General features: G+C 18.3%; 13 protein-coding genes across 13 annotated transcripts; 5 read left to right on the top strand and 8 right to left on the bottom strand.

Moving 5' to 3' along the window:
* Positions 1–5: 5 nt before the first annotated feature.
* On the bottom strand, positions 6–386 carry proC (profilin III; the record flags this gene model as incomplete). Its single annotated transcript, XM_640534.1, has 1 exon — positions 6–386. The coding sequence occupies one exon, from the start codon at positions 384–386 to the stop codon at positions 6–8; it is 381 nt and encodes a 126-aa protein (XP_645626.1).
* A 541-nt stretch (positions 387–927) lies between these two features.
* DDB_G0271354 (hypothetical protein) lies at positions 928–1,692 on the bottom strand (the record flags this gene model as incomplete). Its single annotated transcript, XM_640533.1, has 1 exon — positions 928–1,692. The coding sequence occupies one exon, from the start codon at positions 1,690–1,692 to the stop codon at positions 928–930; it is 765 nt and encodes a 254-aa protein (XP_645625.1).
* Positions 1,693–2,655: 963 nt separating this feature from the next.
* On the top strand, positions 2,656–3,693 carry DDB_G0271350 (hypothetical protein; the record flags this gene model as incomplete). Its single annotated transcript, XM_640532.1, has 2 exons — positions 2,656–2,705; positions 2,916–3,693. 2 exons carry the CDS (start codon positions 2,656–2,658, stop codon positions 3,691–3,693), a joined length of 828 nt encoding a protein of 275 aa, XP_645624.1.
* A 460-nt stretch (positions 3,694–4,153) lies between these two features.
* DDB_G0271132 (hypothetical protein) lies at positions 4,154–6,824 on the bottom strand (the record flags this gene model as incomplete). Its single annotated transcript, XM_640732.2, has 2 exons — positions 4,154–5,401; positions 5,517–6,824. The coding sequence occupies 2 exons, from the start codon at positions 6,822–6,824 to the stop codon at positions 4,154–4,156; spliced, it is 2,556 nt and encodes an 851-aa protein (XP_645824.2).
* A 744-nt stretch (positions 6,825–7,568) lies between these two features.
* On the top strand, positions 7,569–8,223 carry DDB_G0271098 (hypothetical protein; the record flags this gene model as incomplete). The annotated part of the gene is made up of 2 exons (XM_640731.1): positions 7,569–8,014; positions 8,112–8,223. The coding sequence occupies 2 exons, from the start codon at positions 7,569–7,571 to the stop codon at positions 8,221–8,223; spliced, it is 558 nt and encodes a 185-aa protein (XP_645823.1).
* Positions 8,224–8,699: 476 nt separating this feature from the next.
* On the top strand, positions 8,700–10,372 carry DDB_G0271100 (hypothetical protein; the record flags this gene model as incomplete). Its single annotated transcript, XM_640730.1, has 2 exons — positions 8,700–8,857; positions 8,950–10,372. The coding sequence occupies 2 exons, from the start codon at positions 8,700–8,702 to the stop codon at positions 10,370–10,372; spliced, it is 1,581 nt and encodes a 526-aa protein (XP_645822.1).
* Positions 10,373–10,559: 187 nt separating this feature from the next.
* DDB_G0271130 (hypothetical protein) lies at positions 10,560–12,882 on the bottom strand (the record flags this gene model as incomplete). The annotated part of the gene is made up of 5 exons (XM_640729.1): positions 10,560–11,028; positions 11,113–11,713; positions 11,828–12,005; positions 12,101–12,663; positions 12,792–12,882. 5 exons carry the CDS (start codon positions 12,880–12,882, stop codon positions 10,560–10,562), a joined length of 1,902 nt encoding a protein of 633 aa, XP_645821.1.
* A 528-nt stretch (positions 12,883–13,410) lies between these two features.
* Positions 13,411–13,621, top strand: DDB_G0271102 (hypothetical protein; the record flags this gene model as incomplete). The annotated part of the gene is given in 2 exon segments (XM_640728.1): positions 13,411–13,426; positions 13,446–13,621. 2 exon segments carry the CDS (start codon positions 13,411–13,413, stop codon positions 13,619–13,621), a joined length of 192 nt encoding a protein of 63 aa, XP_645820.1.
* Positions 13,622–13,742: 121 nt separating this feature from the next.
* Positions 13,743–14,509, top strand: DDB_G0271128 (hypothetical protein; the record flags this gene model as incomplete). Its single annotated transcript, XM_640727.1, has 3 exons — positions 13,743–13,753; positions 13,848–14,014; positions 14,244–14,509. 3 exons carry the CDS (start codon positions 13,743–13,745, stop codon positions 14,507–14,509), a joined length of 444 nt encoding a protein of 147 aa, XP_645819.1.
* An 812-nt stretch (positions 14,510–15,321) lies between these two features.
* plbB (phospholipase B-like protein) lies at positions 15,322–17,145 on the bottom strand (the record flags this gene model as incomplete). Its single annotated transcript, XM_640726.1, has 2 exons — positions 15,322–16,265; positions 16,371–17,145. The coding sequence occupies 2 exons, from the start codon at positions 17,143–17,145 to the stop codon at positions 15,322–15,324; spliced, it is 1,719 nt and encodes a 572-aa protein (XP_645818.1).
* A 286-nt stretch (positions 17,146–17,431) lies between these two features.
* DDB_G0271104 (hypothetical protein) lies at positions 17,432–18,453 on the bottom strand (the record flags this gene model as incomplete). Its single annotated transcript, XM_640725.1, has 2 exons — positions 17,432–18,348; positions 18,420–18,453. 2 exons carry the CDS (start codon positions 18,451–18,453, stop codon positions 17,432–17,434), a joined length of 951 nt encoding a protein of 316 aa, XP_645817.1.
* Positions 18,454–18,868: 415 nt separating this feature from the next.
* Positions 18,869–20,818, bottom strand: DDB_G0271124 (hypothetical protein; the record flags this gene model as incomplete). Its single annotated transcript, XM_640724.1, has 1 exon — positions 18,869–20,818. One exon carries the CDS (start codon positions 20,816–20,818, stop codon positions 18,869–18,871), a length of 1,950 nt encoding a protein of 649 aa, XP_645816.1.
* Positions 20,819–21,712: 894 nt separating this feature from the next.
* sod2 (superoxide dismutase) lies at positions 21,713–22,876 on the bottom strand (the record flags this gene model as incomplete). Its single annotated transcript, XM_640723.1, has 4 exons — positions 21,713–21,805; positions 22,044–22,239; positions 22,314–22,480; positions 22,652–22,876. 4 exons carry the CDS (start codon positions 22,874–22,876, stop codon positions 21,713–21,715), a joined length of 681 nt encoding a protein of 226 aa, XP_645815.1.
* Positions 22,877–22,941: the final 65 nt, after the last annotated feature.

Below are 22,941 nucleotides of genomic sequence, written 5' to 3'. Positions count from 1 at the left end.
TTATTTTAGAAACCTTGTTCTCTTAAATAATCACCAAGGGCTTCACAAGCATTAGCAGCAGCACCTGGTTGAAGATTACTATTATAAACTGCAACTAAAATGGTTTGATTTGTTTTTACTAAAACTACACCACCAGCATCTTTCTTTGCGTATATGGATTTATCGTCAGCTTTTAATACAAAGTTTTTAACATTATTGATAGTGATACCCATTGCTGAAGCTTTATTTGAATCTTTAAAACAAGAAAGGATATGTTGGGCTTCAGTGGCGCTAACTGAAAATCCATTTGAATTTGCCCATGAGGATCCATCTGCTGAACTAAGAATTTGTGCTGAAATAAATCCTGAACCAATAAGATTAGTATCAATATATGCTTGCCAAGTCATTATTTCTTTATATATTTTTTTTTTATTGTATCTGTTTTTATATTTTGAATAAGTATTTTTTTTTTTTAAATGAAAAAAAAAAAAAAAAAAAAAAAAAATTCATTAAAAAAAAAAAAAACCCAACCGACCAAAAAAAATTAAAAAAAAAAAAAAAAAAATAAAAATTAAAAAAAAAAAAAAAAGTGGAAGGCCATATAAAAAAAAATCCATTCCATTCACAACCAGATCGAAACCACTTCCAATTATTATTTGCATTTTTTGAAAAAAAAAAAAAAAAAAAAAAAAAAAAAAAAAAAAAAAAAAAAGGTTTGAATTTTAATTTTTAATAGTTATAAAAAAAAAAATTCAATAAAAGTTAAAATATAATAATAAAAATTTTTTATTTAGTATAATCAATATAAATCAATCAGATTTTTTTTTTTTTTTTTTTTTTTTTTTTTTAATTTTTTTTTTTTTTTTTTTTTTTTTTAATATTATTATTTATATTATTAAAAATCTAATTGTTTTTGTTTTTTTTTTTTTTTTTTTTTTTTTCAATTTTTTAAAAATTTGGATCACAATAAATTTTAATGCAAGCATCAGGAGAAGAAGCAAAAGAAACTTTTTTATAAAAAGCTGGACAACTTGTTAAATCAAAAATACATAAAGGATTTTTTAAAATTCTAACACAACCAGTGAATTTAATACAACGATTATCATCACGAGTATAGGTTGGAGTAAGGATGAAAGGGAAAGCACATTTATCTTTAATTGGAGGACAACCAACTGGGTCAGGAGTACTAATCCAAATGTAATCAGCTTCAACAATACCTTGAGATGCAGTTATTAAATTATTGATTGTTGTGAAAACAGCTTCACCATCTGAAACTTTTTTCAAAAGCCAACTTGAATGAAAATTTGGTACTTCGTCAGAATAGGTTTGATCAACGTTTGTCATAACTTTGTTATTTAATTCAAAGTTTAATTGTTCAATAATTGATGTGTTTTCTCTAATTGTATAGAATTTATCATCGATTGAATAATCAAACTGTCTACCTGGATGTACCAATTGTCTGAATACCTTATCAATTTGAAAATAACCGTCAACAAAATTACCACTAACAACCTTTTCAAAGCTTTTAAAATTATTACCTAATATATCACCATAATGTGAATAATCCAATTTGAATATAGAATTTTTTGTGCCAATTTCTATAATATTATAATATGATTCTAAATGTTGAACTCCATAATACTTTGATTCAACAATTGATTTATTTAATAATAATAATGTAATAAAACAAATTAATTTAATTATTAATTTCATTTTTTTTTTTTTTTTTTTTTTTTTTTTTCCTTTTTAAATTAAATCTATTTTTTTTTTATTTATTATTATTATTTATTATTATTATTTATTATTATTATTTATTATTATTATTTATTATTATTATTTATTATTATTATTATTATTATAATTATTATTATTATTATTATTATTATTATTATTATTATTGTTATTGTTATTGTTATTATTATTATTATTATTTTTTTTTTTTCTAAAAATATAATAAAAATTTTATTTATAAATTTTTTTTTTTTTTTTTTTTTTTTTTTTTAATATTATTTTTAAAATTATTTTTTATTATTTATTATTTATTATTTATTATTTATTATTTATTATTTATTTATTATTTTATTTGTTAAAAAAAAAATATAATTATTAATGAATAGATTTGATATCTTAATTTCTAATTCTCATTGCCATAAAAAAAAAAAAAAAAAAATTCCCAATTTGGGTTTGAAGTTTTTTACAATGTGATAATTCTTTAAATAATAATTTTAAATTTTTAAAAAAGAAATATCCACATAAAAAGATTTTTTTTTATTTTTTTTTATTATTTTTTTTTATTTAATATATTCTAAATATGTATATATATATTTTTTTTTTTACAATTCTTTATAAATACATTTTCAATTTAAAAGATTCTATTTTATTTTCCTTTAAGCATTGTAAATTTCAAATAATAAAGGGTTTTTTTTTTTTAATTTTTTTTTTACACATATATAAAAATAGATCTGAATTTGTTGAAATCAATTGGAGGTTTTCATGAAAAAGATGAGAAAAAAGAAATAAAAAAGAAAAATTTAATTTTTTTTTTATTTTTTTTATATTTTTTTATATTTTTTTTGAAAACACAAAGTAATTTGCTCGGTGTGGGGTGGTTTTTTTTTTTTTATTATTATTAGTATCGTTCAGAAATTAGTGGTATTTTGGAAATATTTTAAAAAAATGGGAATTTCAATGATTTTAGATAATTTTCTTTATCTTGGCGCAGCAAAGTAAGTATAATAGATAAGTATAGATCTTTAAAGTAATAAAAAATAAAAAAAAATTAATTAATTTTTGTATATCCATTAATTTATAAATTTATTCATTTATTATTAATTAATATTATTTTTTTTTTTTCAATAATATTAATATTAAAAATAATAATGTATTTTTTTTTTAATATTAATAATAATAAATAAATAATTATAATAAATAAAAAGAGATACAAAAGATGAAAAAGAAATGGAAAAATTAAAAATTACACATATATTTAGTTGTGCAGGAACAGTTCATTCACCAGAGAAATATATAATAGCGAATGAAAAATTTGAAGATGATGAAACAGTTGATATTAGCGAACAAATTGAAAAGGCGTATTGGTTTATAGAAAGGGTTAGAATGAAAAAAGGAGCAAGAGTATTTATTCATTGTATGGCGGGTAAATCAAGATCAGCTTCAATTGTATTATCATATTTATTAAAGAGAGATATTCATTCATTATCAGATTGTTTATTTTATTTACATTCTAAAAGGTTAGAGATTAGACCAAATGACGGATTTATGAATCAACTTTGTGATTTAGAATTAAAGTTAACCAATAAACAAACATTATCAAAAGAAATTAAAGAATGGAGATCGTTGCAATCGAAAGCATTGAAAACTAAAATTGATGTACAAACTTGTCATTTTATTCAACCTTCATTAGATTCAACTAAAAAAGCAAATGAACAATATCTTTTACATATTCAGTCGATTTCATTCACATTTTTTGAAATTCATTTAAATCAAGATAAAATCATTCAATTGTATCAACAACAATGTCAACTATTACATTCAAATAATATTGATATTAAATATTTCACTAGTATACTTCAAGAGGAATTATCAAATTCAACTAAAAAAGCTTTTGATTTCTTATTAATTCATTATTATTTAGATTGGCAAGATATTATTAATAATTTATTAAACTATACAAATTTAAAATTAAATTTAAATTAATAAAATTAAACATCTTGTAAAAATAAAATCATTATTTAATAAAGAAATAATTTTTTTTTTTTTTTTTTTTTTAAAAATATATTCTTTTTTTTATTTTTATTAATATCTTATCTTCTTTTATAATATTATTATTAATAATATTGTTATTGTTGTTATTATTATTATTATTATTATTATTATTATTATTATTATTATTATTATTATTATTATTATTATTATTATTATTATTATTATTATTATTATTATTATTATTATTATTATTATTATTATTATTATTATTATTATTATTATTATTATTATTAATTGTTTGAACATTGATTAGAAAAAAAATGAAATTTTAAAATAACCATAAACTAATTCAATATCATTCATTTCAATGGCACGATGTAAAGTATTATTTTTATAATTATTATTATCACTAAGATAAATATTAATATTATCACCAAATAAAATTGGATCTTTATATTAAATTTGAATTATATTTTAAAACATGTTTTAAAATTTTCATATGACCAAAATGAGTTGCAGTGAAAAAACAAATATTTAAAGAATCTCTTTTTTTTAATAGAGTGATCGGATCATTATTATTATTATTTAAAGAATTATCATATTGAGTTGAATAATGATATTTTAAAATTTTATCTAATAATTCAACACAATCCATTTTTCCAATTTCTCTTAAAAGTAATCTACAATTTAAGAAATCAAATTCTGAAATACATTTATCCCATTGATTTGAATAGAAATAGTAGACTAATAATTTTGATTTTTCAATTGATTTACATCTACCACTTTCGATATCGATTAATCTATTTTTAAATACCCAATTTAATAAATGATATTTATGTGATGAAATTATTGACCCGTAAAAACAGTCATATGATGAACTTGTATTAACAATAAATTCAATATAATCATTTTTTGAAATTTTATCAATAACATTATCAGATAATATCAAAGTTTTTAAATAACTTTTAAATGTTGAACTATTACTTTGTTTATGACAACCCAAAATGAATTTACAACTTTTAAATGGTAATTTAAAAAAACTTTGTGATGGTTTATTTGAATGTATTTCAAATTCAATTGGGAAATAGTTTTTAAAAGTTTCTAATAAATTTGTATAACCTTTTTCTAAACTAATTTCAATGAAATCGTCTAAATAATAATTATTAATTTCTTTAAATTCTTTATAATCTTCTTCTTCTTGTTGTTCTTGTTGTTCTTGTTGATGTTCTTGTTTTTGTTGTTGTTGTTGATATTGTTGAAATGTATTTATAATTGATTGAATTATAAATATTAAAATTTCATTTGATTTTATAAAATCAAAAATATTTAAATTAAATATAATTCGAATTCTTTTAAATATAGTTGAATTTGAATCTAATTTTGATAAATTAAATAAATTAAAATCATTAATTAATTCATTAAAACAATATTTAAAATATTCTAAATTATCAATTGATGCTAAGAAATTGAATAAAAAGTTTGAAATTTCAAATTGTTTTTTTAATTTAATTAATTTAATAATTTTATTTAAGAAATTTAAATTCTTTTCATTATCATTATTTTCAATAATTTCTTTAAAACCAAAATCTAATTTTTCATTTATTGTGGATGATGATGATGACGATGATGTATTTGATAAATTTGATAAATTTGATAATGAAAATATATTATAATTTGATAACCATAATAAATCTTCATTCTCTATCAATGATGATGATGATGATGATGATGATGATGAAGGTTGATAAATTTTNGGTAATATAATACAATATTTTAATCTATAAAAACTTTTACATGTTTAAATATTTTCTAACATTAATTGGTTTTGAAAAAGTTATAAATTGTCTATAAAGTTGTTTTACAAATTCAATATCTTTTGAAAAATCTTTAACTTTTTCATTTAAATATTCAATATTATTTTCTTTAAAATTAATAATATCAATTAATTTAATAAATTGATTTGTTTTAATAATTTCTTTATCTTTTTCTTTTTCTTTTTTTTTCTTATTATTATTATTATTATTAAATTTTAAAATTGGTTCTAATATTGAAATAGTTTTACATGATTCAATTAAAATTTCTAATGATTGATTATACATACAATCATTTAAATGAGTTTCAAATAATTTGAAATTATTTAATTGATTTAAAATTTCTGGTGAAGTTGATATTGGTGGTGGTATTTTTAAAACATCAATAATGAATTGAACTTTTTTATTTAAATTAAATGTTTTGTCTTTTAATACTTGACTATATAATAAATTTCTATCAACTTTAAATTTATAATACTTTAAAAGGTATTTAATGATTTTAAATGATGAACTCTTTATTGAATCATATAAAATATTTTCATTTTTCATAACATCATAATTAAAATGATTTATTAATACTTTTAATGCAACTTTACAATCAGTTTCAATTATAAAATTAATATTTAATTTTAATACTTCTGATGAATTTTGAATTTCTTTTGTTATTATTATTTTTGTTGTTTTACAATTATTATTTTGATTATTTTGATTATTATTTTGATTATTATTTTGATTATTATTTTGATTATTTTGATTATTACTGTATGTTGATTTTTGAATAAAATTAAAATGATAGTTTTTAAATAAATTAATATAAAATTGTTTATCGTTATTAATTTTTTTAAATAATTCAAATTCTGTTGAATTATAATAACAATCAAAATAAAATACTAATTGTTCACCACGTTGAACTTTATATTTTAATAATTCAATATAATCATTTGTTAACATCCAATCAACTGATTTAATTTGTTCATATTTAAATATACCATATTTAAATTCTTTTGAAACTTCTGAAAATATTTTTGACCTTAAAATTTTATTTCTAAATACCTTTAAAAATAACTCTCCATTTTTTTTATTATTATTATTATTATTGTTATTATTATCATTATTTGAATTATTATTATTATTATTATTATTATTATTATTATTATTATTATTATTATTATTATTATTTGAATTATTATTATTATTATTATTCGAATTATTATTAGTTGTATTATTATTTAAAATTACATTTTCACCTCCACATTCAAATTCATTATTTATTATATCTTTAAATATGTTAGGAAACTTCTTTAGTGTCATTTATTTGTGGTTTTGTTTATTTTTAATTTTTTTTTAATTTTTTTTTAATTTTTTTTGTTTTTAAAAAAAAAAACAAGGTGGGATTAAAAAAAAAAAAAAAAAACAGTTTTTGGCTTGATCAAAGATATTTTTTTAAATATCTTAATTTTTTTTTATTTTTATTTTTATTTTAATTTTTTTAATTTTTTTTATTTTTTTTTCACTAAAATAAACATAAAAACATCAACTTTTAGAATGGATTTTGTATAGTAAGTCTGTAAAAAAATAAAAAAAATAAAAAAAAATAAAAAAATAATAAATAATAAAATTAGTGGTGATATTTTTGTTTTTTATCTTAAGTGGGAATTTAATTATGTTTATTTAATTTTAAATTTAATTTTATTTTTTTATTTAGTGGTGAAAATTAAATTATGTTTATTTTAATTTTATTTTTATTCGATTTACAATTTGGACAAATAATTAAAAACGATTCGTTAGCTATTAACATTATTATTAATAAAAAAAAAATAATAAAATAAAAATAAAAATAAATATTATATTTTCAAAAATTTTTTTTTTTTTTTTTTTTTTTTTTTTTTTTTATACATTATTTTTAAAAATAATAATAATAATAATAATAATAATAATAATAATAATAATAATAATTTTTTATTATTTATTTTTTTTTTAAAAATTTATTTATTATTTAATTTTAAAAATCAATTATTAAAAATTTATTTTAAAAAATAAAAAAAAAAAAAATAAATGGAAGAATATGATTTTTATAATGTTAAAGAATCACCATCAATTTATTCAATAAGTAGTGAATCTAATGATAGTTTAGTTGATGAAAAAGAATGGATTGTTTTAAATGAAATAATGAATTCTCCATTTTTTACAGGATCATTTAATGGAAAAGAAGAATTGGTTGAAGTTTCACCAAATGAATTTTTATTATCTCCAACTTTTTCAGCAAAAAGTTATTCATCAAAATCTTCAAATAATTCGTCATCATCAAAAAAATTTAAAGGTGAATTATCAGATGATGAACTAGATTATTTACTTGAAAAACAAGAAAAGCAAAAAGTTTATTCTGAAACAAGTTTCTATTCAGCTGGATACAAATCATTAATTCTAACACCAGAATTTTTAATATCCTTAAGTGTTTTCTCAAAAAATATGAATTGGATTTCAAAAGAAGTTGCTGTAAAGTAAGTTTTATTATTTTATAAAAAAAAAAAAAAATTGTGAAAAAAAAAAATAAAAAAATAAAAAAAAAAAACCTAATTTAATTTAATTTTTAAATAGATGTATTCAATCATCCCAGACAATTACTCAAATTATTAGAAGTCAATGCGGAACTATTTCAGGTTTATCATCAAACTCACAGAGTTTCAATAATTGTGAAGTTGATTTTTAGTTTTTTTAAAAAAAAAAAAAAAAAAAAAAAACTAAACAAATACACACAATCACAGTTTTATTCGGGGGTTTATTTTTAATTTTAAAAAATAAATAAAATTGTAATATTAGTTTTAAATTTTAGTTTTAATATTATTTGAAAAAAAAAAAAAAAAAAAAAAAAAAATGGAAAAGTTAATTTATCATAGTGTAGAAAAAAAAATAATAATAATAATAATAATAACAATATTATTTGGAATTTAAATAATTCTATAATCATACAACTATATTTTATAAATCTTTTTAATTTTTTACAATCATGGATATTTTATTTTTTTTTTTAAACGTTTAAAAAAAAAAAAAAATAAAAAAAATTTTAATTCTTTTTTTTTAATTTTTTTTTTTCGATTTTTTTATTTTTCTATTTTTTTTTATTTTTTTTCATATTTTTTTTTTATTTTTTTTTTATTTTTATACCAAATAATAAATAATCTTAAAATGAAAGAAGTTATATCAAAGAATGAAAAAGATTTCGTATTATCAAGTATTGAAAAGCTTCAAAGAATAGATGGTAGAGGAGTTAATGATATGAGAGCAATTAAAATTGAGTTTGGTAAATCATATGGTGTAGTTGAAGTTCAATTAGGAAAAACAAGGTACGTATTTTTTATAAAAATAAAAATAAAAATTATTTTATTAATTTATTTATATAAAATTTTAAAAATAATAATAATAATAATATATGTAGAGTTTTTACAGCAATTACATGTGATATAGTTGAACCAAAACCAGAAAGACCAAATGAAGGATTTTATATTTTTAATACAGATATATCACCAATGTCAAGTGTATCAGTTAATGTTAATCAACCCAATCCAATGGAGAGTGAATTAGGACGTATTATTGAAAAAGGATTAAAAGATAGTAGAGCAATTGATACAGAAGCATTATGTATTATATCAGGATCCAAAGTGTGGTCAATAAAGATAGCAATTCATGTATTGGATGATTGTGGTAATTTATTAGATTGTGCATCCATATCGGTGATGACAGCATTGATTCATTTTAGAAAACCAGATGTCACTGTGATTGGTAATGATGCAACCATTCATTCATTGGATGAGAGAGAACCAGTGCCATTATCAATTCATCATACACCAATCTCAATTACATTTGGGTTCTTTCCAAATGAAATTATGATTGTTGATCCTGATACTAAAGAAGAATCAGTTATGGATGGTAAATTATCATTCTTTGTCAATATTCATAAAGAGATTTGTGGTGTTTCAAAAGGTGGTGGTACTTCAACTACAATCGATCAAGTTTTAAAATGTTCAAAAATAGCTGTAATCAAAGCCGCTGAAATCACTCTTCAAATTAGAGAATCAATTCATGAAAATTTAAAATTAAGATCATCTTCACAAAATAAAAGAAATGGTAGTGGTTTAAATACTGCTTCAAAAGTTAAATCTTTAGAAATGATTGAACATACTAGACCAATTGAAAATCAAATTATAAATGAAATTAAAAAAGATTCTTTTAATATTATTCAAAATATTAAACCAAAAAATCAAAATAATGAAAAAAATTTAAATAATAATAATAATAATAATAATAATAATAATAATAATAATAATAATAATAATAATAATAATAATAATAATAATTATAATAATAATAATAATAATAATAGTAAAAACTCTAACAACATAAAAGAAACTGAAAGTGAAAATAAATTTAGCGAAGATGAAATTTGTGAGGTTGATTTTGAAGATAGTGAAGATGAAAATGAAAATGATAATAAAAATATAAAAAATAATAATAATAAAAATTATTTTGATGGTGATAATTCAAAATCATCTTGGGATAATGATAATACAATGAAAGTTGATAAAATTAAAAAAGAAGAAGAAATAAAAATAGAAAAAGAAAAAGAAATAGAAATACAAAAATCTAAAAAACCATCAACAACAGTTAAAGCAGTTTTAAAAGCGCCAGTTAAAAAAGATAATGATAGTGATAGTGAAGAAGAAGTAACTATTTTAAACCCAACCAATACAATTTCAATGGATACATCTGATGATTTATCTTCAGCTTTAAAAAAAAAACCAATTTCATCAAAATCTCAAGGTACTAAAAAACCTATAAGCAAAGAAAAAAATAAAAAATAAAAAAACTCTAATATTATATATATATACATATAAATAATTTTATTATATTTTTTTAATAATCTTTTTATTTTTTTATTTTTTTATTTTATTTTTTATATACATATATTTATTTATTTATTTATTTATTTATTTCCTATTTATTTTTTTTTTCCTATTTTAATTTCTAATTCTTTTTTTACAATATTATTTATTGAAAACATAATTGTGACTTTATAAAAGTAAATTGATTAATAATTAAAGGTGTAATTAAATTTGAAACTTGATCAAATAAACATTTTAATTTATCAGTGATTGAAAGTTTTGAATTTTGTAATGATAATAATTTACTACTATTTTTACGGTTTAAATTTGCCATTCTCCAAAGTGGATGAATATAAATGGTTTCAAAGAAATGACCAGGTTGAATTGACCCATTACCACCATTTGAAATAACATACTTTGGTAAAGCCATTGCATCTGATAAATCTAAACTCCATCTTAGTGTAACTAAAAAGAATTCACCAATATATAATGGTTGAAACATATCATTCTGTAATGGAAATTCAATTTTAATTTCATTCTTTAAAAATAATGATTGTATAATAAATGTATCAACCATCCATTCTTCAATTTTTATACTAAATTTTAATGAATTTGATAATATAAAATTCCATGTTCTATAAAGAATATATTAAAAATAAATTAATAAAAATTATCACTTATACTCTTTACTAATTAATTTGAAAATAATAATACATTACGTTATTATATAAAAATTATAAAAATCAAAAGTTATTGGATTAATTAAACAAGTATTATTTTTTGATAAACTATAATAATAAGAAAGTGAATTTAAAAGTTTACAATAATCAAATAAACGTTGATTGAATGATACTTGATTTGAAAAACATTGATGATGAGAATATGCTAAATAGTCTGGTACATATTCTAATTTTAAAAGTTGAATACTACTATCAGTTACAAATTCAGTGATTTTTGTAATTGCTCTATCAGGTAATTCAACCAATAGACCAAATAAATGTGACGATAATGTAGTTGTGAAATGTAAAATACTATTTTCAAAAGAAACATTTGATGGTTCAAAACAATGTCTATGAGTTGTATATTGAGGTGGGTAAACTAATTTTGAGAAATTATAAATTCTACTCGTATGTCCACTAATTGAAAATAAAACATCTTCTAAATTCTTTTCACTCTCTTTTCTTTGATTATTAAATATATTTAAATTTGATATAATTGATTTTCTAAATTTACTTTTACTATTTTCTTCAATTAAAAAATCTTTATCAATGATTGATTCTAATGAATAATTTTTTATTGAATTTTTAATTTTTTCAATATCTTTTTAAATAAATAATAAATAATAAATAAATAATTATTAATATTTATTTTTAATAATAAATAATAAATAATAAATAATAAATAATAAATAATAAATAATAAATAATAACTTACCTTGTGGTGTTACAAAATAAACTTCTTTTATTAAAACTAAATCTGAACAATTTTGATTTTTTACTAAATTTACAATATAAATTGCTCTTTCTTGAGTATTTTTTAATCCAAATCTTTTATTACCTCTAATATGTTTTGTTTGATCATTACCAATTAATGCTGCTAAAAATGGTAATTTCTTTTTTTTTTTTTTTTAAAATTTATTAAAATACAAATCTTTTTTTATTTTTTTTTTTTTTTTTTTTTTTTTTTTTAATTAATAATGATACAAACATTTTTTTTAATTGATAATGAATTTGAAATTTTATCAATTGTATAACCAACCATTGTAATTGAATTTTGATTAAATGATAATTGATCTAAAGGGAAATAATAACACTTTGTATCAAAGAAAAAGAAATCTGAATCATTTGAAAATATACCTAAAAGATTATCACTTTGATTATCTAATGCCCATTGAGCTAAATCTTTATCAGCTTCAAATTTAGATACAAACACTGGTACATTGATTTCTTTTAAAATACTTGTAAATTCTTTTGAAAATAATGGATGTGGGAATTGATAATGTGAAATCTGTTTACATTCTACATCATGTAATGCTTGATCTGCACATTTTCTATAAAGTTCCGTACGTTGTATATATCTTTTTTCATGTTCATTCACTTTATCATATGCATTAAATCCATCAACAAATACACAACATTGTATATTATTTTCTTTTAAAACTTTAAAAAATTCAATTATATAATTTCTAAATAATATTAATGAATTCATTTTTGAAATTTGATTTGCAACGTAAAATATAAATGATGATCCATCAATTCCAATTAAAATATCTTTATTATTATTATTAATAATAAAAAAAAATAATTTAAATTAATCTTTATATATTAATAAAAAAAAAAAATAAAAAAAAAATAAAAAACAAAAAAATAAAAAAATAAAAAATTTTGTTTGTATTTACCTTTTTTCTTTGATTCATGTAACAAATCAACAATAACACCTACCTTTGGTGTTTTTTTCTTTATAAATGTTGAAAATCCTTGTACTCCCATTTTTTAAAGAACTTGCAGGTATCTGAAAAAAAAAAAAAAAAAAAAATATTCAAATTTTTTTTGGGTTTTTTTTTTTAATTTTTTTTTTAATTTTTTTAAAATAAATAATAATAAAAATTATAATTTTTACCAAATCATTTAGGTGTAGTTTGTTTTTTTTTTTTTAATAAATAAAATTAAAATATTAATGTTTCCAAAAAAAAAAAAAAAAAAAAAAATAATAATCTACATTTTCTATATTTAAAGCATTTTATGTATTTTTGAAATAGTTTTCTCTTTATCTATATTTCTCTTTATCTATACTAAATTCATATTAAAAATAAAATTATATCAAAATTTTATAAAAAAAAAAAAAAAAATTCAAATTTTAATGTTTTTAATTATAATTTTTTTTTTTTCTCCCAAGACTTGATATTCTCAAGATGTTAAATTAAGTCCAAAAAAATAAAAAAAATAAATAATTTTAATAAAAAATCAAATTATAAAATATGTTTGTCTTACGAAGGTATTAAGGATTAAAATATCACCATGAACAACGTAGTTCGTTATACAATATTTTTTAGATAATATCAATGCTTCAGATATATTACCATTTAAATCATTTATTAATAATATTAATAATATTAATAATAATAATAATAATAATAATAATAATAATAATAATAATAATAATAATAATAATAATAATAATAATAATAATAATAATAATAATAATAATAATAATAATAATAATATTTAACTTTCAGTCCCAAAGGTATTCCTGATATGGATTTTATATCATTAATGGAAACAAATTTTTTTAAAAATATCAAAACAGATCTGAATCAAGATTTTTCTAAAAACTCATTTATCATTTCTAAATGGATTTCAGGTAATTGCATTTCAGATTTATCAAAAATCAATTTTATTGATGATAATGGTTAAAGAATAAATAAAATTTATATTAAGTTACCAAATTTTAAAAGAAAATATAAAAGCAATAATAATAATAATAATAATAATAATAATAATAATAATAATAATAATAATAATAATAATAATAATAATAATAATAATAATAATAATAATAATAATAATAATAATAATAATAATAATAATAATAATAATAATATTATTATTATTAGTGGTAGTGGTAATAAAGATGATAATGGAATAATTAAAATTAGAATACATCAATTTTATTTAATTAATCTATTATATAATTCAAATCGTATTGATGATATTTTTAAATTAATAATTTAAAAGAAGAAGCAATTAATACTTTCATTAAAAGGAGTTTTCCACATATTTCATTAACATTCATTGAAAGATTATTAAAATATTCTATTGTAGAAATGGTAGATTTAATAACATTTTAAAAGAGGTGATTTCAAATGGTAATCTTTTAATATTTAATTATTTAAATTTAAATCATTGTTATCTCTTCTCTGAAAAGAAAATTATAATTAAACATTTAAAAGAATTACTCTCAATAGCTGTCAAGAATGACTATATTCATATAGCTGAGAATCTTTTTGTTTATACAAGTTTAACAAGAAAAGAATTCGATGAAGCATTGCTATTACCAAATAATGATGAAGATCATTCATTAATAAAATCATATCATATTGATAATTTCAAAAAGTAATAAAAAAAAAAAAAACTACACAAATAAAAATAAAAATAATAATAGCAGATAAATATTCAATAGCATTGTTCCTTGGTCATAAATTTAAAATTAGCAATATTTTATTTACTATTATTAGATAGATAAATAAATAAATAAATAAATAAATAAATAAATAAATAAATAAATAAATAAATAAATAAATAAATAAATAAATAAATAAATAAAAAAAAAATAAAAAAAAAAAAAAAAAAAAAAAAAAAAAAAAAAAAAAAGATATTATTATATATATGTGTGTATATAATATTAAATTATATAATATAATGTTTATAATTAAAATTAGATAAAATCAAAAATGGATTTCAAAAATAAACAATATTGTTTTATTTTTTAAAACTATTAACTTTTTAATTTAAAAAAAAAAAAAAAAAGGGATTTAATAATTAGTAAAAATTAAACATTTTATATATATAAAAAAACCAATTTTTTTAAAAAAGGGTGGTTTTTCCAAAATTCTTTAAAACATTTAGTTTTAGAGAAATTTATAAAAGTTAAAAATAAAAAAAAATAAACATAAATTTAAAATTAAAACTAAATTTAGTTTTGAGAAATTTATAAAAGTTAAAAATAAAAAAAAATAAACAATTAAATCAAATCAAATTAATAATTTTAATTGTTTTAAAAAATGAAAATAAAAAAATTTTATAGAAAATAGATAATAGAAATAAAATTTAAAAAAAAAAATTAAAATTTTAAAAATTATTAATATTATTAAAATAAAATTGATTAGAAAAAAAATAAAATAAAATAAAATAAATAAATTCTTTATTAAATTAATAATTATAAGATATATCAGTAAAATTTACCCAACCAAAATCATAAAGATTCGGCATACCAATTGAAGGATATATATTTGACCAATTAGCAGAAGACCATTGGAAAGGTGGTTCTTGATCATGAGTTGGACCAGATTGAGCTATTACCAATAATTGATTAACCAATGAGAATGAGGTAACTTTACTATCCACACCACCAAAAGCATCATAATCTTGTGAATCTGGTGAATTTAAATCAAATCTTGAAGAGATTTGATTAGCAGCATCACCATGAGATAATGGATCATTTTGAAAGTTGTTATATCTCATTATTGCTTGAAAATCAGTTAAAGAATAAACTTTATTTGCATCACGTCTAAAGATTTGTGAACGAGCGTCCTCTTCATAAGCTTCATAATCACTTGAATCGGTTAATTCGTCATTGAAACCAGACATATTGAAAATAGTTTCAAAATAAGGAATATTATAACTTGGCCAATAACCAGTACGTAATACATTAGTAACATCAGCGAATTCGATATAACCTGGTACTTGTTCCAATACGAATAATGTACCATCACGTACTTTTACACCTGGTACAAATTTATTATAATCAACTATCATCCATTGATTATTATAGGTACCACTATTTTCCCTTTCAAATGTTTCACACCATGATTGACCACCATTTGCTAAACGATTTGCAATGATAACTCTCATCCAAGTTAATACTGACTCAGGTTTAATTAAATAATATAAATCATTATTATTTAACCCATTTGTTGTTTCTAATACTACTAATTTTGTATCTAATAAATAAAAATCATCTAAACTTGCTATTGTTGCTGGATATCCTGAAAATAATGTTAATTTTGATTTTATATTTGTAATACTTGAAAATTTAAAATTATATGATTTAAAAATTCTTAACATATTAATATAACTACTCCATGATGTATGTGCTTTATTAAAAAATAAATAAAAAAAAATAAAATTATTTATTAATAAATTATTATAATTTTTTTTTTTTTTTTTTTTATTTTTTTTTTTTTTTTTTTATAACTTACCAGAATATAACTCAGTTAAATCATCAGTTAATTTAATTAAACCAGAACAATGATCAGTTTTTTTAATATGATCCATTGATTTTTTAAAATTTGAAATTTCAGAAAATGAAGTAGATTGATTAAAAGTACTACTGATATCACCTAAATCAGCATCCATATTAATTAAAATGAAATCTAAAAATGATAATTGACGTGATGGGTCTTGATTTGCAGCATTATAACCATCTACCATACCAGATAATTGAGTTAATACTAATCCAATGTTAATCCAATATGGATCATTTTCATTGGTTGCAACTTGTTGTTTCATATAGGCAATATTTTCATTTGCCCAATTTAAAACTTGATTTGGTATAGTTTGATTTTGATATTCATTAACTAAAATATTATACCAACATTGCCAAATCATTTCAAATGTTAAATAACCTTCAATATAACCTGCTGCTTCTGCTTGTAATGAATCTTCAAATTGTGAATTGGTTGTAATCGTTAAATATGCCCATCCCATTGTCATCATTTCATTACTAAATCCACTTTGTGCAATTGATGTTGAATCATTTCCTGAATAAATTGTAAATCCTGTTTCACTTGAAAATTTAATTGAATAAATTGGTAATGTTGTTGTTGTTGATGATGACTGTTGTTGTTGTTGTTGTTGTTGTTGTTGGTGTTGTTGTTGTTTTTGATTTTCACAATTTATAAAATTAATATTAAATATTAAAATTGTAAATAAAATAACAATATTTAAAATAAAATTTGATTTTAATTTATTCATTTTATTCTTATGTTATATAATAATTATTTTTAAGAAAAAAAAAAAAAAAAAAAAAAAAGAAAAAAAAAAATTGGAAAAATAAAATCAAAAAAAATAAAAAAATAAAAAATAAAAAAATAAAAAATAAAAATCAAAATAGATATTTTTAAAATATCTAAAAAAAAAATCAAACCAAAAGAATGACGTAGAACAATTGATTTTTCAAAGTATAAATAAAAAGAATTTAAAAAATAAAAAAAAAATCTTATTATAATTTGTAGAATTTTCAAAAAAACTTTTAATCAAATTAATTATTATTATTACTATTATTGTTATTACTACTATTATTATTACTACTATTATTATTATTATTATTATTATTATTATTATTATTATTATTATTATTATTATTATTATTATTATTATTATTATTATTATTATTATAAAAAGTATTATTTTGGATTGAATATTGTGAACCTGGTGTTGTTGGATTATTATTATTATTATTATTATAAATCAAGCCTAATAATGACTCAAGAGATGATTGGTTCGGTGGTGTTGGTGTTGTTGTGGTTGTAGTTGTAGTTGTAGTAGTTGTCGTTGTTGTTACTGTAGACATTCTCTGAATGGTTAAAATATTTGAAATAATACCAACTATATTACCTAATGACTGTAAAATTCTTCCAAATAGTTCAATAGATCTTGTTAATAATTGCCTTCTAAGTGTTGAGAAATTTAAATTTGAATTTAGAGAATTTGACATTTCATTAATGATATCCCATTGATTTGAAATATTAATTTCAATTTGTTGTAAAGTATTTCTAAAAATTTTAAAAGTTTCAGATCTATCTGTATAAAAGTACGACTGAATTTGATAAAATATAAAGATACTATCTAAATTGAGTTGTTTTCTACCTATACCACCACCACCATCATCATTATCATCAGAATATCTTGAAAATAAAGATTGTAAAGTTTTAAATACTGAATTCAATTCATAAGCATTCTCAGCCAATGGTGTAACCAATGGAATGAAGCCTTCAATATTTGTAACTCCTTCATTTGTTGGAGATTGAGATGAAATAATTATTTCTATTCTGTTAATTTGGTGCACTAAATCATCTAAAATCCTATAATCTTCACAGTTTTTTTTATTTTCATTACAAGTTTTACAAGTTTTAGCTAAATTTATTTGGGTAGCCAAAAATAACAATAGAGAAAAAGCTAAAAAAAAAAAAAAAAAAAAAGAGTTAATTATATTATCTAATTTTTTATATTATTTTATTTTTAATTACCTATTATTCTTTTTGAATGATTTTCAATTTTCATTTATTAATAAATTAAAAGAAAAGAAAAAAAAAAAAATTTTATAAATTCATCCCGAACTCAATAAACTTTAAATTTTTTTTTTTTTAAGTTATACACGACTTAAAAAATAGAAAGTTTTGTTAAATACAGTTTAGCGTTTTTATTTTTATATTTTTGAGTGTGAAAATAAAATAAAAAATTATTTTTATTTTTATTTTTTAAAAATATTAGTAATTTAAAGAAATCTTATTAAATTTTAGTAATTTTGTTTTAATTTAAGAAAAAAAAAAAAAAAAAAAGAAAAAAAAAAAGAAAAAAAAAAAAAAGAAAAAACAAAGAAAATGTAAAATCTGTTTATTATTTTAATATTATTTATTTATTTATTATGTTTTTTTTTTATATTATTTTTATTGTATTTTTATGATTATTTTTATTTTTAAACTTTTTCAAATCTAAAGTTTTTAAATTGATTTGGAGAAGTTGAAGAATTTTTCTTTGCTCCTTTAAAAGATTTTAACTTTAGATCTATATTTCTTTGGTAATCGTCAAAACTTTCCAAAGAGATATCTCCTGCTTTAAATATGGAGTTACAGTCTTGATCTTCCTCCTCTTCATCTTGTTCTTCTTGTTCTTCTTGTTCTTCTTCATCATCATCTTGATATTCATTATTATTTTGACCATAGATGATATCTTCCTCTGATTCTTGGTACCCATTAATTGTTTTGTTGTTTTTGTTGTAAAGCTTTTTAGAGTTAAGAGTATTATCGTTATCGTCATAATCTGAATTATCAAAATCATTTTCGTCCTCATCATCTTCCTCTCTATCATTGAAATTAAAATTGGCATGATTGTTATTGTTATTGTTACTATAATCATCTTCACTCTCATCATCTTCATCATCACTATTAAATTTATTTTTAATTGACTGACGACGATTTGATTCATTGAATTGGAAAAATGATTGAGAAGCTCTAATCCATCTACTCATGGATATTTGTTTTTGTCCATCATTATTTTCAATTTCTTCATCAGACTCTTGTTGATGAGTTGTTTCATTTTGAGATTCACCATCAGATTCATCAGAATCTTGACTATTAATTAATTCTCTTAAAATATTGGAAGATGTTGTAGTTGTTGTAGTAGTTGTTGTTGTAGTAGTGGTTGTTGTTTTTGGTGTCTCATCGTCATCACTATTATTATTATTATTGTTGTTATAAACATATTGATTACTATTTTGAAAATTAAAATCATCAGATTCTGATCTATCAGAATCGATTGTTTTATGATTGTTTAGTAAATTATTTTTATTTTTATTTAAATAATTTGATTCGTCATCATCATCGTCTTCGTCGTCGTCGTCACTATTTGTTTTTATTTTTTTATTTAAACCTAATTCAAATGATTGCTGTATGTCATCTAGATTTCTTTTTAATCTATTATCCAATTTTAAATTACTGAAATTATTTATATTTTCATTATTAATTTGTTGAATATGAATATTATTATTATTATTATTATTATTATTATTATTATTATTATTATTATTATTATTGATATTACTATTAATAGTATCATTAAAAATATTATTATTATTATTATTATTATTATTATTATTATTATTATTATTATTATTATTTGATGAATTATTTGAAACTCTTCTTGATAACTCTTGAATAGTATTTTGTTGATTATAACCAATGGTTCTTAAATGTACAATTTCTTTTTTTAATGTTAAAATTCGTTTCGCTTCTTCTTTAGACACACCACTAAATTCCATAATCAAATTGATTTGTTCTGTATCATCCTCATTAAAAACATAATCATTACTATTATTATTATTATTTTTCAAGATACTTGTTACATTATTAATATTATTATTATTATTATTATTATTATTATTATTATTATTATTATTAATATTATTATTATTATTTGAATTATTATTTGAATTATTATTTACAATACTATTATTAAGATTACTTTCACAACCAATACTTTTACTTAAATCAGTATCAGGTAATTGTAATTTAATAAACAATTTATTTACAGCAGATCTTTTATCAAGACCATCATCACAGAGTTTTTTCAATTCAAACTCTGTTATCTGTTTGAATTGAGAAATTGCATCTTTTATCTCCTTATTATCAGTGATATGGTCTATTGATAACTTTAATTTTTTTCTCATTTCTTCATTCCCATTATTTTTTAATTCTCTGTCACTATTATTTACAAGATTGAAAATACTATCAATGTCTTCAAATTGTCTTTTTTTTGGATGTAGTGGTACCATTCTTTCTTCATTATTATTATTATTTTCATCATTTTTATTTTTATTATTATTATTTTTATTATTATTATCTTCTCTATTAAAATTATTACTTGACATTTTAAGTGTTTATTTTTTTTTTAATATTATTAAAAAAAAAAAAAAAAAAAATTGAAAAAAAATGAAAAAAAATGATGATTGGATTTTAAAATCTTGTAAAAACAATATTTACAAGAAAATTGCACAAATGGGTTGGAATTTTTATCAATGGTTGGTTTGTTAAAATTAAAAAAAAAAAATAAAAAAAAATATACTTTTGGCAGAAAAAAAAAAAAACACTGTATGGATTATTATTATTATTAAATTATTAATTTTTTTTTTTTTTTTTATAAATTGGTTGGTTCCATATATGATTTAAATTAAATTCTATGATCGATTTTTTTTTTTTTTTTTTTTATATATATAAATAACAAATTTTATTCTTAAAAACTAAAAAAACTTTATTGTTAGTTGGTTTGAATGAAAAAGTGTTTTTTTTTTTTTTTTTTTTTTAAATTATTATTATATTTTTAAATATTTTATTTTTTTTTTTAAATTATTAATTTAAAATGGGTTTTAGATGAAAAAATAATATAAAAAAAAATTAAAATAAATAAATAAATAAATAACCAAAAAAAAAAAAAGAAAAAAAGGTAATAAAATAAAAAAATAAAATTAAAATTTAATTAAATAAATAAATAGGAAAAAAAAAACTCAATTTTTTTTTTTTATCTATATGTATGTGTGTGTGTGTATGTGTGGTATATGTATAATCTTAACTTAAAAGAAAAAAAATTTTAATTAAAAAAAAAAAAGAAAAAAAAAAAGGGAAAAAAAAATAAAAAATAAAAAAAAATAAAAAATTAAAAAAATAAATAAAAAAAAATAAAAAAAAAAATTAATAAAAAAAAAATAAATAAAATGTTTTTTTTTTTATTTTTTTTTATTTTTTTGATTCTATTTTAAACAAATGATTTATTTTTTGGCAGTGTTATATCTTTCAGCAACATTCTTCCAATTAACAATTTGCCAAATGTTTTTAACATAGTCTGCTCTAACATTTTTATACTAAATTTGATTAAAAAAAAAAAAAATTAGTAAATGTCAAATGGAATTTGTAAAAAAAATAAAATAAAAAAAATAAATTATCCATCCAATTTTTAAAAAAAAAAAAAAAAACAACTGACAAAATCTTAAGATTTTAAATTCCAATAAAATAAAAACAATAAAAATTTTTAAAAAATAATAATAATAAAATAATTTTTAAAAAAAATTATTAAAAGAAGAATAAATAAAAAATACATACATCAAGATAATAAGCATGTTCCCAAACATCAATACCTAATAAAGGAACATAACCAGAAACTGAAAGTGGATCTTGGTTTTGTTGAGTTTGAATAACGAGACGATCATTGGCTTTATCATAACCTAACCAACCCCAACCAGAACCTTGAATTGCAGTAGTTTCAGCTGACATTTTTTCAATTAATTTTTCAATTGATCTTTATTAATAAAATAAAAAAAAATAATTAGAACTTTTTTTTTTTCTTTTTCCAAATTAATTTTTATAACATACCCATATTGTTTATTAATAGCATCAGCCAATGGACCACTTGGTGCAACACCACCATCTTGATTTTTTGGTGCTAAATTAGTCCAAAAGATAGAGTGATTTACGTGACCACCACCATTGAATTTAATTGCACTTTGGAGAGCAATCATTTGAGCAACATCTTTTGCTGACTTTTTTTTTTTTTTTTTTTTTTTTTTTTTTTAATATATAAACTTAATATTAATACACTCTATTTACAATTTTTTTTTTTTTTTTTTTTTTTGTTTTTTTTTTTTTTTGTTTTTAATTTTTTATAAAAAAAAAAAAAAAAAAAAAAGATAATCTAAAATTTTAATACATACAGAAGCAGAAGATAATTTATCTAAAGCGATATTAAGATTATTTACATAAGTTTGATGATGTTTCTTATGATGAAGAGTCATAATTTCTGGACTGATGACTGGTGAAAGAGCACCATAATCATATGGTAAATCTGGAAGAGTATATGAATTTGATTGTGACCCAAAATTTCTTAATCCATTTGATTCTCCAACTTTTTTGATTAATTTGAGTGAACGAGGTAACATTTTATTATATATTATTTTTTGGAATTGGAAGTGCCCAAAAATAATTAAATAAAAAATAAAAAAAG

The sequence above is a fragment of the Dictyostelium discoideum genome (assembly GCF_000004695.1).
Source record: "Dictyostelium discoideum AX4 chromosome 2 chromosome, whole genome shotgun sequence".
Classification (NCBI taxonomy): domain Eukaryota; phylum Evosea; class Eumycetozoa; order Dictyosteliales; family Dictyosteliaceae; genus Dictyostelium; species Dictyostelium discoideum.
Note: the sequence above shows the minus strand (reverse complement) of the source record. Positions and strands in the feature narration are given on the sequence as shown.